The sequence below is a fragment of the Mus pahari genome, chromosome 2, assembly GCF_900095145.1.
Source record: "Mus pahari chromosome 2, PAHARI_EIJ_v1.1, whole genome shotgun sequence".
NCBI classification, from domain to species: Eukaryota; Metazoa; Chordata; class Mammalia; order Rodentia; family Muridae; genus Mus; species Mus pahari.
Window position 1 is genome coordinate 62,432,680 of NC_034591.1, and position 14,505 is coordinate 62,447,184.

General features: G+C 40.0%; 1 protein-coding gene across 2 annotated transcripts in view; it reads right to left on the reverse strand.

Moving 5' to 3' along the window:
* Window positions 1–11,109: 11,109 nt before the first annotated feature.
* The window catches only part of Tpk1 (thiamin pyrophosphokinase 1), a 320,733-nt gene continuing 317,337 nt past the window's right edge, over window positions 11,110–14,505 (reverse strand). The window contains exon 9 of one of the 2 annotated variants that reach the window (XM_021189978.1): window positions 11,110–12,994. In XM_021189978.1, coding sequence (XP_021045637.1) covers window positions 12,876–12,994 — 119 coding nt within the window. In that variant the 3' untranslated portion in view covers window positions 11,110–12,875. The remainder of the gene's footprint in view (window positions 12,995–14,505) is intronic. The other variant, XM_029535392.1, reaches the window with a different exon arrangement.

A 14,505-nucleotide genomic window follows, 5' to 3' on the forward strand; every position in this document is an offset into this window, starting at 1 on the left:
TGGGGCATATAAAGTTTGCAAGACCAAGGGGCCTCTCTTCCCAGTGATGGCCGATTAGGCCATCTTCTGCTACATATGCAGCTAGAGACACGAGCTCTGGGGGTACTGGTTAGTTCATATTGTTGTTCCACCTATAGGGTTGCAGACCCCTTCAGCTCCTTGGGTACTTTCTCTAGCTCCTCCATTGGGGGCTGTGTATTCCATCCAATAGCTGACTGTGTGCATCCACTTCTGTGTTTGTCAGGCACTGGCATAGCCTCACAAGAGGCCACTATATCAGGGTTCCTTCAGCAGAATCTTTCTGGCATGTGCAATAGTGTCTGGATTTGGTGGCTGATGGTAGGATGGATTCCCGGGTGGGGTAGTCTCTGTATAGTCCATCCTTTTGTCTTAGCTCCAAATTTTGTCTCTGTAACTCCTTTTATGGGTATTTTGTTCCCTATTCTAAGGAGGAATGAAGTATCCACTCGTTGGTCTTCCTTCTTTTTGGTTTTCTTGTGTTTTGCAAATTGTATCTTGGGTATTCTAAGTTTCTGGGCTAATATCCACTTATCAGTGAGTGTATATCTAGTGACTTCTTTTGTGATTGGGTTACCTCACTAAGGATGATATCCTCCAGATATATCCATTTGGCCAAGAATTTATTTTTTTTTAAGTTAAGAGTGTCATAGTACCTTTTTGTCTTATATTTTATATGTTGTAGTAGTTTTTTTTTTTTCTTGTCTTACCTTGAATTTTTATATATATATTTTTTGTAGATTTTAATTTAAGAGCTGATGTGGGAAGCCTGGGTTTCCTAGACTCCTGACCTCTGGGATAGCAGATAGCTTCAGCGAAGCATCAGAGACTCAGGGTGAGAACGTTATCACTTGATCTGGGAGAAGTCTACATCACGAATCTTAAAAGGATGTTAAATACCAAAAGAGAAACAACTTGATCCCCACTCCTGATCTTGGAACCTGAACTAGTCAGCTACAGCGACACATGCAATGCCCTGTCTGCTTGTGCTCAGACAGTAAATCTCTCTCTTCCCAATCAAATGAAGAGATTGTCTGTCTAACTAGCAGATCAGTGAAAATGCTTAATGAAAATAGGAATTGACTCTGAGTGCCTCCCATTCACTCAACAGCTATGGCAGATGCACACCTAGACACATATTCACATAATTTGAAAAACATCCTCATGTTCACTGAATCAGTCTACTCTGGACTATATAGTCTGTATCTCTCTAGGGTGGCTGAGTATTCACGATGCTATTCTGAAGGCTTCTCTGTGTAATAGGTTTACAGTTTTGTGTTGAGCTGCATCCATCGCTGTTCTGGGGTAACAGCCTGTGGACTTCAGGATGGACACCCCAGACTGCCTCTGCCCTTATGTATCAGTTCCTTTTTTAAACCTTTCTTCATGTCAGAAAGACTAGTGTGGCGAGTAGCATTTTAGCTCACCTAGTGTACTTATGATCGTGTCCCCATCTGTTCAGATCGGCCATGTGATGGAGATATCTATTCCTAGCCCATTAATGGTAGGAGTAGTAAATTCGCCATGCACCAACATACTCAGTCACACGTGTACTGTAGCACAGCTGACAAAGAGCTTCCCTCTCCTGCTGTCTTTTACTGGCTAACTGACCCATGGGTAACATTCAAGAGACAAAAACATTTTACAGGAAAACTGGTTAAAACAAAGAGTATGGGGCTGGAGAGATGACTCCTGCAGTTAAGAGAGCATATTGTTCTTGCAGTGGGTTCCTAGCACCCACGTTGGAAAGCTCACAACTGCCAGCTCACAACTCAGCTCCAGGGGAATGTGATGCCCAAGTCTGGATTCTGTGGGCATCTTCACTCACACAGGCACAAGCCCATACACAGATTCACAACTACCCATATAATTAAAAATCGAACTAATCCTAAGTAAAGAATAATAAATGGGGAAGCAAAGAGCGTTGTTTCTTTCCTTGTTGTCCTATCAAATTTACAGTTTTCCCAACTAGGAGCAACAGTGGCCGCTAAGGGATAATTATGACCCACTGTTTATTATCCACCTTTATTAGGTCTATGAAATGGATTGCTATCATACTATGCTTCTTTCTTTTGTTTTTTTTAAAAGAAAGATTAAATATACTGGCCTCATGCTATTAATATTTCTTTGTGCACTCAAGGACTTTGTCTGGGGAAGGAGAGAAGAGATGTCCATAGGGACAGTTTCTTTTGCTTTATTTTCATATTGTGTCTGAGTCTATCTTTTTCCATTATTTATGGGATCTCACAGTCAAGGACAGTGCTTTTATATGGGTGTAGTATAGTGGCAGGGAAAGCTGAGATGCCACATATGATTTATTGCTCTGAGGTGCCTGAGACTTAAGTGGACAACTTGTATCCGGGGCTGCCTCACTACTCTACTATTGGAGTTTCCCAACACCAATACAGTGCAGTGAACATTATCAGGCAGGTGAGATTGATCCAGGTTGACTGTCAGTAGGTACCCTGTAACCCTGTCAAAACCACTAGCTCCAATTTCCATGCTTATATTACTATATCGTGTATATAGTAATGTAAACTATATGTATACTGTGTATAATGTAAAATAGTAAGGCTTGGCTGCCACCTGGTGGAAGAAATCATACTATATGTATATCTTATGAAGAAATTCGTTAACTCTGGGATTGAATGTCTGAAAATATTCTGAAATGGTTTTGTTGTCCTAGGCTAAATTAAATGTAATGGTGTTTCTGGTGAGACACAATGTAAAGTTTTACAAATAGTCTTCATAGTAATAAAAGGTTTAAGCACCAGATTCTTAGCCTTCTAGGCTTGTCCCCGGCTCTGAGAACGTGTAAATCTATATGTAGTTCTAAATAACAAATCTAGGACAGAATGACAAGGATCCTTACTGTCAGTAAGAGCTAGAATGGAGATGTAGGGACCTAATAAACACGCCCTTCTTGGCACAGATTTGATAAAACTAACTTACATGCAATGAAATCCTCCTCCTTTATCAACTATAAGTGAAAGCATGTGATATAGGTAGAGCAGAAGGTGGAATTTCAGCAATAGAAAGCATCTGATGGGTTGTCCTTAAGTTCTATTGAATCTTGAGTTGTTCATTAAGGTCCATGATTGTAGCGTCCAATCACAAAGTATCCTCATCAATACCACCGTCCACTTGTTTTCTCACAGAGTCAAGGCTGGCTTCTATGGTAGGGCAGATTTATAGTAGCAGGTCAGTACCACCACAGACTGCACTCCAGAGGTTCAGTGAGGGTCACTATTGGCATACTCTTTCTCCTGGGAGAAGGCATCAGTGAAGACCCTGAGACTCAACTTTCTCATTAGCTCGTTTGAAAGGCCAGTGATAACCTAGTGAAACTGCAGAGGGATTAGCATGAGGAAAAACCCAGGGCAGGAGTTCAAAAACCTAGAATGTATCCCAGTAGTTGGACACATGATGTAGCGTCTTGAACAGCTGAGTCTCTGAGACCATGTGCTTCAGAAAAACGTGATAGAGATGAGACAAGCACCGATGATGGTGTCTGGAGTCAGTGGTGACAGCAGAGGTGTGGGTGGTGGCTTGTAGTCAGGTGTTACAGAGCTCATTCTGGCTCTGTCATTATTTAAGCCTCTGTGTTCTGTATTCACATCTATGAGGCAGAGTTAAGACTGCGTGGCTCCTAGTCTAAATCTGAGGTATAAATAAGATCGTAGGCACATACTTGCAAATGGCGGTGGCTTCACAAATCCTTTTTGGGTGTGAAGGGCATGAGGAGGTGTTCATGTCCCAGGAATCAGCACAGCTGTCATGCTAATTAAGCATGGCAAACGGACTCCTTTCTAAGGCAAGCTGGAGCTCTCCTCCTGTCCATTGGCACAGGTGACTTGCCTGGATAGAAGGACGCTTATCTTTAAATACCATCTCCCCTGGGTAAACAATGGAGGCAGTGCAGTACTATTTCTGGCTATAGGAATGTCAACACCCAGTGGCTTGCAGGCCACTTCAAACAGTAGGATAGAGATGTGCCAGCTGGCACTGGCTGCACACTGTGCTATGTTCGTAAGAAAACACAGGCAGATAAACACTGTAATTAACAATCCTGGAGTGACGGTATATTCATACAGTAAAAACAGGCGATGGATTGGAAATGCAATCTGAACTTAATCGTTTGGTCGAGGCGATTTCATAGTTGACTAATTTAGCAAACCATCTTTAAAAGGCAGCTAATTAAAAAAATGCCCGAGGTTATCAATTTGTTTCCAGAACTACAGAAAAATGGGCATGGAAAGATTTTAGTCCAGATAATTATTAAATAAAGACTTGATTCCCATGTTAGGGGAATGTTCTAGAGGGAGGTATTTTTACTTGGGACTTTTACAGATGTAGAGGAGGTATTGTTAAGAGACTATAGACTATCACTGTATTCTATTTATTTTCATTAATCATAAATTATATATGTAATCATTAGGGTGACTTCACTTTCACATGTTGGTTTAAGAATGCTTGGAATTCTGGCATATGGCAGAAGCCCTTAGGAAGAGTGACAATGGATAAAAAGACTGGCAAAGAGACTGAGGAATTGAACACAGTGTGCAGGGGAGAATATAAAAATGAGGTTAGGGAAGGCCAGGGACATTTTAGTTGACTGTAAACATCTGTATTTCCCCTCAAAGTCATTGCGGGTTTTCAAGTAGAAGATTGATTGGATGTGGCTCACATTGGGGAAGAAAACAAGGTAGAAGTGAGACAACTGTGAAGTGATGGGAGACCATGCTGGGGTTGGGCATGGAAATGTGAGGGAGCCTGGGGAGAAGTGGAGAGCCTAAGCACACTTTGAATACAGAGAGAAACACAATCATGTCTGAACAGTTTGGGCAAGAACAAGGGGAATGATGCTTGCAGATCAGAAAGTGAGTGCTCAGCTCCTGCTCCGGCACCATGTACATCTGCTTCCTGCCATGGTGACCATGAACTAACTCCCAGAAATTGTGAGCAAGCCCTCCAGTAAATTTTTTTTTTTTAACGCGTTGCCTGGGTCATGGTGTCACCTCACAGCAAAAGAACATAATAGACGAAACCAGGTTCTTAAAGGAGCTTAGTGACTGGACGAAAGAACTGCAAAGTTGGGTGGTAGCTGGGAGTGTTCAAATGCACTTAAAAAAGTAATTGTTTGCTAATGATTTGGATGAAAGACATAGGGCAGGCAGATTGTAGGACCTTTCTAGGGGAGCTAAGGAGCTGTACATGGTGCAGGGATCAGCCTTGATAATGTGGATAGTTTATCTCTGGTCACAGGTAGGAAAATGGTGTGGGTTGGAGGAGGCAAGTGTTGGTTGTGGGAGGGGAACATAAGGTCTCTATAGAGTTCATTTTGATGACTATGATTTTCGTGGTGAAGCTAGGCCATTAATTGAATATGAGAACCATCAGGGAAGGAGTAAGGAGTTGGAGGAGTAACCAGAACAGGGGCAGCCCTTTCTGACCCGTTTACCACTGAGAGTCAGGTAAGCTCTAGAAATTTTGTTTACTCCAGTGTCTGTTTTACAGCAAGCACTCAACCTTATGTTTAAGAGCTATATGCCAATCTGAACTGTTCATTTAATTGTATTTTCTCCTTTATTTAAAATTAACTCATTGTTACAGGATTAGTGTCTTTGGAATTTGTATGTAACAAGTTCATTTTTACCTATATTATTCTTTCCATATTCTACCATAAATCAAGTATCAAATCAATTCCATCTTCACATAAGAGACAGGACCAGAACATGAAACATCAGTGATATTTTAATTTGGCCATAAGAAAATAACTGTGAAAGAAATAAGGATAAAATTACTTGTAATGATTTTACTCAAAGCAGCACAGACACTAGAAAGTAGAATACATCGGTGCCTTTCTTCTCAGAAGTCATATTGGTAAAAGGTTTTTAGTTTCCCAGAAAGTGAATCAACATGAGTCCTTGTAGATTATGTTGTAGACTAGATCTTCCAGAGAGTTGGTCCAGGAGCAGACTGAATACTGCTTGTCCAGGGAACTTGCCAGGCCCCCAGGGAGAAAGTCCTTTCTGTCATAGGTAGATAACAATGCTGGTAGGGGCTTTCTTTCCTACAAGATGGAATATACCTCCTCCTACAAGTCTGCAAAGGCCTGCTCCTATGGGGATATTTTCTGAGATGATTGTTTCTAGTAACCTGAGACCTCTGTAATTCCTAATTCATTATAGTCAATTCACTTATTCATTGCCCCATGAATATGAGACACATGATTTCAGTACCATGGAACTCAGCACTTATGATGTCAACTTAAGGAGAAGGGAGAGCCCTACAGTGATGGAACAAAAGCTATTAACCCCTGAAATGGAAATGTGTAATGGCAGCATCTGTATGAATAGCATCTATATACTTATTGCATGCATCACTACTATACATACATGGTCTAGACAAGATGTTATGTAGGTGATTTACATAAACATTTCTTTTCCATATTTATGACAATTTTTTCCAAAGGGCAATATTTTTGTGATGTAAAAAGTTTAACTTCTTTGTTAAAAAAAAAATCCTGCTTTTCTACTTGCTGTTAGAAAAAAGAATCTACTGGCTCCTTACCAATTTAATCTTTTTATTATTATTATTATTATTCATGAATCTCTGTTCACTGCCCCTGGCATACAAATATTCACATTGACCTTGTTGCTTAATTTCTTGCATTGCAGTTGAATAAAAACTTGNACTAAAAGGTCAATTTTAAAATATCCATAAGAAATTCCCTGGCTAAAAGTGATCCCAGCAACTTTCTGCACCATTTCTCTTTGCCTCATTAGTCACATAGGTTTCCCTGAATTTTAAGGAGTAAAAATAAAAGAGCAGTGTGTGGCCCATTGGGACCAAGAAAGTTTTTTTCATGAATAGGGAACTAGTGGCAGAATGAATGGGATTTCTTAAATTAATAGGGTAGCTGAAGTGGAGAATGTCATCAGGCACTTATGTCTTTTCTATAGAATGGGAAATGGAAGCTTTTACAGTATTCTAAGAGGTTCCTTACTTTTAAGCATTTTCATCTGTTTGCTCATAAGGATATATTACTGAAAGCCCCATTATGTTGGAGATAACTGGTTTTTAAATTTTCTAAGATGACACTAAAATTATTTGGTCTATCAAATAAGATGTGGTGGGGTAAGGAGGGAAAATTGGCAAAAAAAAAAAAAAGACAAGTGAAAGGATGACTACAAACACAGAAGTCTGCATGAATTTTTCAAATGTTAATTATTATTATTAATAAAGTGCATTAAGAGTGATATGATTTTACAAGACAGGCTTTTTGTTGTTGTTACTTTTTGTTTTGTTTTGTTTTTTGAAAACAATTTTCCTTGACCTGGCTATCTAGTTGAGGATGACCTTAAACTTGTGATTTTCCTGTCTTCACTCTCAAGTGATGGAATTACAGGTGTACACCTAGCTTAAATTAAAGTAGGCTTTTTCTTTATAAATAGATTCTTCATAATAGAGCAACAAATCAAAATTACAAATAATGAACTCTAGTGTGGACAATTCAGTTGGGGACAATATATCTCACTTCATGATTTTAAAATGCTTAAATTAATTTCATATGCTTAATTTGGGGAAATAAGTAGATTTAAATATAAATAAAGATAACATTATCCTTAAGTTGTTAAAAGCAGCATGCCTTTTTGTCTTAGTCTCCCTTAGCTAATGACAGCAATCACCCTGTCTTAAACCTCCTCTGTGGTTCCAACTCAGAACAATTTCTCTGTTAACTTCTTTGTTATTCCGCCTCCTCACACCAGGCAGAGATAGTCTTTACTCTTATGGCTTTGGTCCTTTTCACCCAAACCACTTGTCCTAAGCTCTGTCATTGTCTGTTTTGTGTCTTTTCCTGTCCTTTATTTACCTGTTTCAGGAAACTTTGTAGTCCTTGGTTGGCCTTCTGATTTTTTTTCCTTACCTTTATCAAAATATTTGCCTTGGATTAGTGTTTGGAGCCTGGAATTGGCCTTGTAAAAATTATTTCCTTCTTTAGAGAGGAAAGTGAACAATGATTTTAGCAGTTCTGTCCAATCCAGAATGAGGATATGTAAGAGAAATATTAGCATAGACAGTTCAGGGCCACAGAAAAGGAATAGGAGGGTGGGAATGCATGTGCTTTCTCAGTGTGGTGCGGGGTAGAGATTTGCTAGCACAGCAGCATATTACATGTCCCCTTGATCTCCTGCAGCAGACAGTCCTACTGTAGGAGCAGGAGCTAACAGATGACAAAGGAAGATGGATGCGCATGTCCTCAAGGGTTTACAGTCTATGAAGGATTCATAATGTTAATCAACTTGACATGAAATCAGTTATTCAGATGGAACACAGAATTTTAGACTTACAATTTTTCATTTTTGCTCCCTTCCCCCAAGTTCTGTCTACTAAACAGTCACAAAATCTTTAGATTTTTTTTTCCATTTCTAAAATAAATTGTTGCTAAGGTGCAAGTTATAATTTTTTTTTTAGCTCTTTAACTAAACTCCTTCTCAGTATCTGGACTTAGTACTGTACCTTAGAGATTCTGGCTTCCAGGAAGAAGCCAGTCTGTTCTGAAGACTCGTCTCAAGTATGAATGAGCACAAGGGCTAGTTCAGTGTTTTGCAAATTATTTTTGGGGTGGACCTAGGTTTTAATTTTGCTGTGCACAAAGCCCTTGCTTTTAGCACACAGGGAACAAGTCCTTGGATGTGTTTATTTACCCATTAGCTGTGAGTGAGTGTGATGCTTGCACGGCCTCTTTGCTGGGCTGTCAGCAGAGTGGTTTTGTATACAGTGGGAAAATAACACATTAGCTCTGAGCCAGTGGAGCGTCATCGATCACATCTGCTTGGATAACTGTTTTGAGATGGATTTGGAGGCTTTGGCTGGGGCTCACCAGAAAAGAAAATTATGACTGATGAGTGAAATCTGCTACAGGCAGGGAAGGGCAAACTTGTGCTACCTACACACAGCAGAATTTGGCCAGTCCTTATTCAGGGTCTCCCTAGGAAGGAATTGACCTTGCAGCTTAAATTTTCTTCTGTACAAAGAAAGACATTTTAAAAATGACATCACTATCATAAATTAAAGAAATTAGTTTATTTTCAGTGTATGACTCCTATATTTTTATGTACTGTGTTCATTTCCAAGGCATGCTTTTCAAAAATTCAGTGAGTATGTGTGTTTCTCTACAGACTGGGTTATAAGGCAAATATATTCTTTGTGGGTCACGGTCATCAGTTTGAAAGTCACCATTGAAGCCATAAGAATCATACAACCGTAGGGGAGGGAAGAATCATTTCCTCTTCACTGACTTGGTACATACCATCGGCCTCAGTCACATCAAATCTATGATTGCTTTATTTCAACAGTTCAGGCAGTATCCAGGGAGGCCCACGTGTGAGCAGGAGTAGTAAGAAAGGCTGGTTCCACACAGGGGTAGATGAGAGGTGCAGGCCATACACAGAGAAGCATGAGGCAAAACTGGCACTATAGCTTTGCAAACACCCAGGCAATGTCACCTCCTCCTTGCTTCTCTGAGTTAACCTCCTAGTGAAAACTACTCAGTCCTTTCCTCAGAAGTGAAGGAACAAACTGTACTCCTGGCAGACCCACAACTGATTCCAACCTACTTCCCTATGACACATCTTACACTCATGTGCAACTCCAGTTATTGAAAATGTGACTGATGTCCACTTAGACCAAGCTGGTGCTTTGAGTAGCCCAGCATCATTTTAGGCACCAGAAGCTACCAACTGTTCAAGGAAGGAAGGAACTGATCTAAGTCAAGGTCCAACAGGCATGAGCTCCTTTCCTAGCAGGCCTGCCTTGTATTTTCCCATTATAGCCACAGGCTGCAGGTCAGGATTTGACTTGAACAGAGACTAAGAGGGAATTCCTTGAAGGGTTGACTTTCACCCACTCACCTGAGACTTCATCATGTGCAGACTCATGTGGCTGCTATTAAACAAAAGGTGAGCATTTGTTTAGATGATAGAGTCAGATAGCACACAAAGGGAGACTGCCCTTACATAGTTTCAAGGAACAGGAAGATGTCGTTGTAACACCAGCAAGCAGTTCTTCAGTTGTCAGCAGGAACTGGGAATGGTGGCCATTGCTTTGAGATAATCTCTGAGGTGGACATCCAATGTTTCTGGCAGGATTCATAACTGAGAGTCTGGGATAAGTATCCTCACCACACACATTCCAGTGTGTGCATGTTTACCAAGCTTCATTAAAACACAGATGCATGCACAGAAACACACATACTGATGCTTTCAGGTTAAACAAGACATGTACTCTTTGACTGTAAGACAGTAAGTATTTTGAATGATGGACATATGTCTTTTGCATGTAATGAATATGTTCTATTCATTATATTCTATGTATGTATATTCTAGTTATGAATATATCAGCAGTCTGCATAGTGGAAGCTGGAGACATGGCTGAGCCTCTACTTTGCAGTAGTAAAGAGTAGTGGGAAAGGAGGATGCTGCGTGCCCCGGCTTTGGTCCTATTTCCTTTCCCCTCCTGATTTTAGTTAGTTGTGCACATATATTTGTTTGAGGTATCAACTAGATGCTCTGCACAGGCTTTCCTGCTGGAGGTTCTGAGTTAAATGAATCACCAAAGGATCTTGGCTGCTTCTCTCTCCTGGAAGACTAGCACCTGTCTGTTGGGAATGGAAGAGATACATGGGGCCTCTGAGGTATGCGTTTGAACTATGAAGATGCAGATGATCCTAGTCATGGGCCTGTCATCAATGTGCTCTTCAAGTGTCTGGCCCCATCTCTTCCTGCTTCTCAGATGTCTTCCTCTACAACTTCTCTTTATCTTCTCTACCCCAGAAGACAGTAGCTCTCTACTTGCTCCTTTTCTCCAGCAATTAGACACCCAGGATGCAAATTTTCTTTATTTTTCTCTCTTCTAATTCTTACAAAGTGAAGAATGGTAAGGTAAGCCATGTAATTCTTCTTTTTATAGCTAGAGCAAGAGGAGTCTTAAATGATGAAATATAAATCATTGGTCCAGGTTGTCTAAAGACGATCTGGTCTCTATATCCATGGGGAAAGGTTTGAGGAAGAACTTAATACTACAGCATTGCTATCTGAAGTCAGATCTGAGATTTTAATTATAAAATACACATATTAAGTCACCTTTTGAACAGAAACAATGATTATGAAAGGTTAGTCATATTGAATTACAAGCGATAACATTAAACATTTTCTGAGAAACCAACTCCAGACATGCACATTGATAACTTTTTATTTGACATTCAGATTTCAGAATCATATATTTGCATAAAATAATAACAATGATTCTAACTATTTCTGTTAAGAACTTGGTATTGATTCAACTGATCCCTTTTCTTCCTCTATTTGTTTTAAGCTTCATACTGTTGTAGCACCAAGAAGACAGTAACACAGTCATTGGATAAACGCAACAAGGTAGGCAGGTTGCCTTAAATCATGGTTTGTTTGGCAAGATACGGTTTAAGAAATGGGACAAGAGAGAAGGAATAGGAAGATGAGGAAGGGAGCTCATGAAAGAAACGTGAATAAGTTTTAATGCACCAGCAAGCTTAGGCTAAGTCAGGGACTGTGTTATCTACTCTACACCTGCAACATGTTAGCATTTAGAGTTTATACTTGTAGTTCTTTCACACACTCAGTGATTACTCCCTCCCTCCATACAGCAGAGAGAGGCACGTCGTGGTGAACTGGAATGAAGAAACAGGCTTCAGGTGTCAATTCCTCAGTAAGAGGTATTCATTTATCTCCATAGCCACACTAATTTTCTGGTGATGTCAGTAAATATGCTCGATGAATTAATATTTTGTTTTTTAGTGGGAAGTGTCTTTTCCCCCCAAAATTATTTATTTTTATGAGTACTCTATTGGCATGTACACCTGCATTCCATAAGAGGGTATTGGATTCCATTATAGATGGTTGTGAGCTACCACGTAGTTGCTGGGAACTGAACTCAAGACCTCTGGAAGAGTAGCTAGTGCCCCTAACCACTGTGCCATCTCTCCTGCCTCTAGTGGGAAATATGTTAAAAGTGACTGAATTTTCAGGCTTACGATCGATTCCTCAGGCCAAAGCTTTTGAGTGTGTCACAATTTTCATAAGGGCACCCACATTTCTAGAGCTCAGAGAGCTTACTTTCAACTACTTTCATTAACTTTTCAGAGGTTAATGTTTGAGTGAATCCTGAATTGCCACTTCTCATTTACCCGCAGTCCATGTAGCTGCTTGCTTTCAAACCTAACAATTAAGTCAATGATTCTTATCTTTGAAAAGATGATGTCAAAGTGAACTGGTGCCATTCTATCACAGCACTTGTGGAGTCTGATGTTAGGAAATACACAAGAGGCAGCCCTTGCTGTCAGGTACTTAAGGAAGTGCCAGATTCCAAGGCAACACAATACAGCTTCTGGTGCTTCAAAATTAAAAAAAGAATTTTAAGGTAAATGGACTGATTAATTAAATTAAAATGATCAAAACTGAATTATATAATGTAATGATCCACATTAGCTATATTAGCCATATAATACAGCTTATGTGATTTGATAGAGCATAATTTTCCCTCAATATAACATTGAGATATCATTTATAGCATAACCTGGAATCTTTAAACACCACCATCTTTATTTTGTGGTGCGGAGGGTTGAACCCAAGGCCTTGTACATACGCAACGAATGCTCTGTTGCTCAGCTATGCCTTAACCCCTAACACCTTGAAAGCTCATGGCTCCCCATGGAGAAGTTTAGATTTCTGCACACCCACGTGACTGTTCATGCTGAGCAACGAACCAGTGGGCCGGTAAGGGAAGGCACAGGCACAAGATGGATGCCACACTGTAGGTTAGCTCTTGATGGCCATGGTCCAGAGGAGGGGGTGGTCCGTTTCTACAGTGACAAGGCCGGACCCATCGTAGGTGTTAGAAGTACTGACCAGTGTTCCAAAGCCAAGAACATCATTTGCTGTGGGAGAAAGGAAACAGATTAGTCAAAAGAAACTTTTCACAGTGTATACCAAGTTTGTCAATAGCTACAAGAACACAGTTGATCATATACTTTGATAGAAGTTACACAGAAGCAGAATGGGGGAAACCCATGATGTAGGGTTCTCAAAGCAATAATCTCTGCAGTGTTCTCTGCCCAGCCTTCTCACAACTTGACACTATCATTTACCATTTAGGGCTATACATTATTATTGATAATAAATTTCATTAGCATCCCCCTCATTTTCTTTACTAATTCTAAACTCAAAACACATATCTGTCATGTACCATTTACTTTCTTGCTTGCCTGGGAAAGTTTTATTTATTTTTTGATGGTACTGAAATAAAATTTTATAAAACCATTAAACTCTATAAGGCACAGTACAAGTCATAGGGGACAGAAAACTAGATACCTAAAAAGCATAGAGTTTGGGTTGTTATTTTTGTCTCATAAAAGAATGCCATGGTGAACATGGCTTATGTTCTGGAAAGTTAATGGGAACACAAAGGTCAAAGCGACTTTCAGCTGTACGATATTGTACAAGTTACATACTCAACTCAAGATGTAGGCAAGGGATAAGACTGCCCTTCAAGCACTTCACTATGGGAGTTAAAGTGTAAGTTTGAGTTATGCAGTTAGAGTTTGTATATTTATCAACCTCACAGGCATACACATGTAAATGTGTATCATATTTCCTAACAAGTTAGCACCTTGGCACAAGGTCCTTATTCACAACACTTCATTTCATCAAAGTGACTTCAAAGCGCTCTGTTGCAAATGTCCTTTAACGGATTTTCATGGTTAAAATGTGAAAAGAAACATAAAGAGACATAATGCAGAAACTGCCCTGTCGTTCAAAATCTAACTCAAGTTCAGTGCTTGGTGGGGAATAGTTGCCTTAGAAGGCTCGCTCTCCACTAGAGGGGGCCTGCTATCTTCCAGAGGATATCGTGGACATGCAAAGTCAATGTATTGTCAACATTACTACTGCAGCTGATTTTTCTTTATTAAAACTTAAGTTATTTCCTTTTTGTAGCTGTCAACATCTTTCCTAATGCAAGGGAGAAGCCACCAGGTAGGACTGTTCAGGGATGCAGAGTGACCTTCCTATAAATATTACTGGAACATGCAGTGCACTGTGAGAAGCTCCTGTCTCCTCAACGAAAGCTTTCTGAGATATAGTTCATGAGTGATGGGGATATATACATCCGTATTTGCAGATTCAGGCAGTGTTACATGGTGTGTTAATGAGGTTTGAGTGGGAGTCATAGTGGGGTTACAGCGGTACACTTGCTAACTCCAAATGATAATCTTGCTTACCAATAAGACTGCTTTCCCCCTTTCTCCACAACCTCGCCAGCAATACCTCTTCTGGGCATATACCCAGAAGACCTTCCAACTGGTAATAAGGACACATGCTCCACTATGTTCATAGCAGCCTTATTTATAATAGCCAGAAGCTGGAAAGAACCCAGTTGTCCCTCAATAGA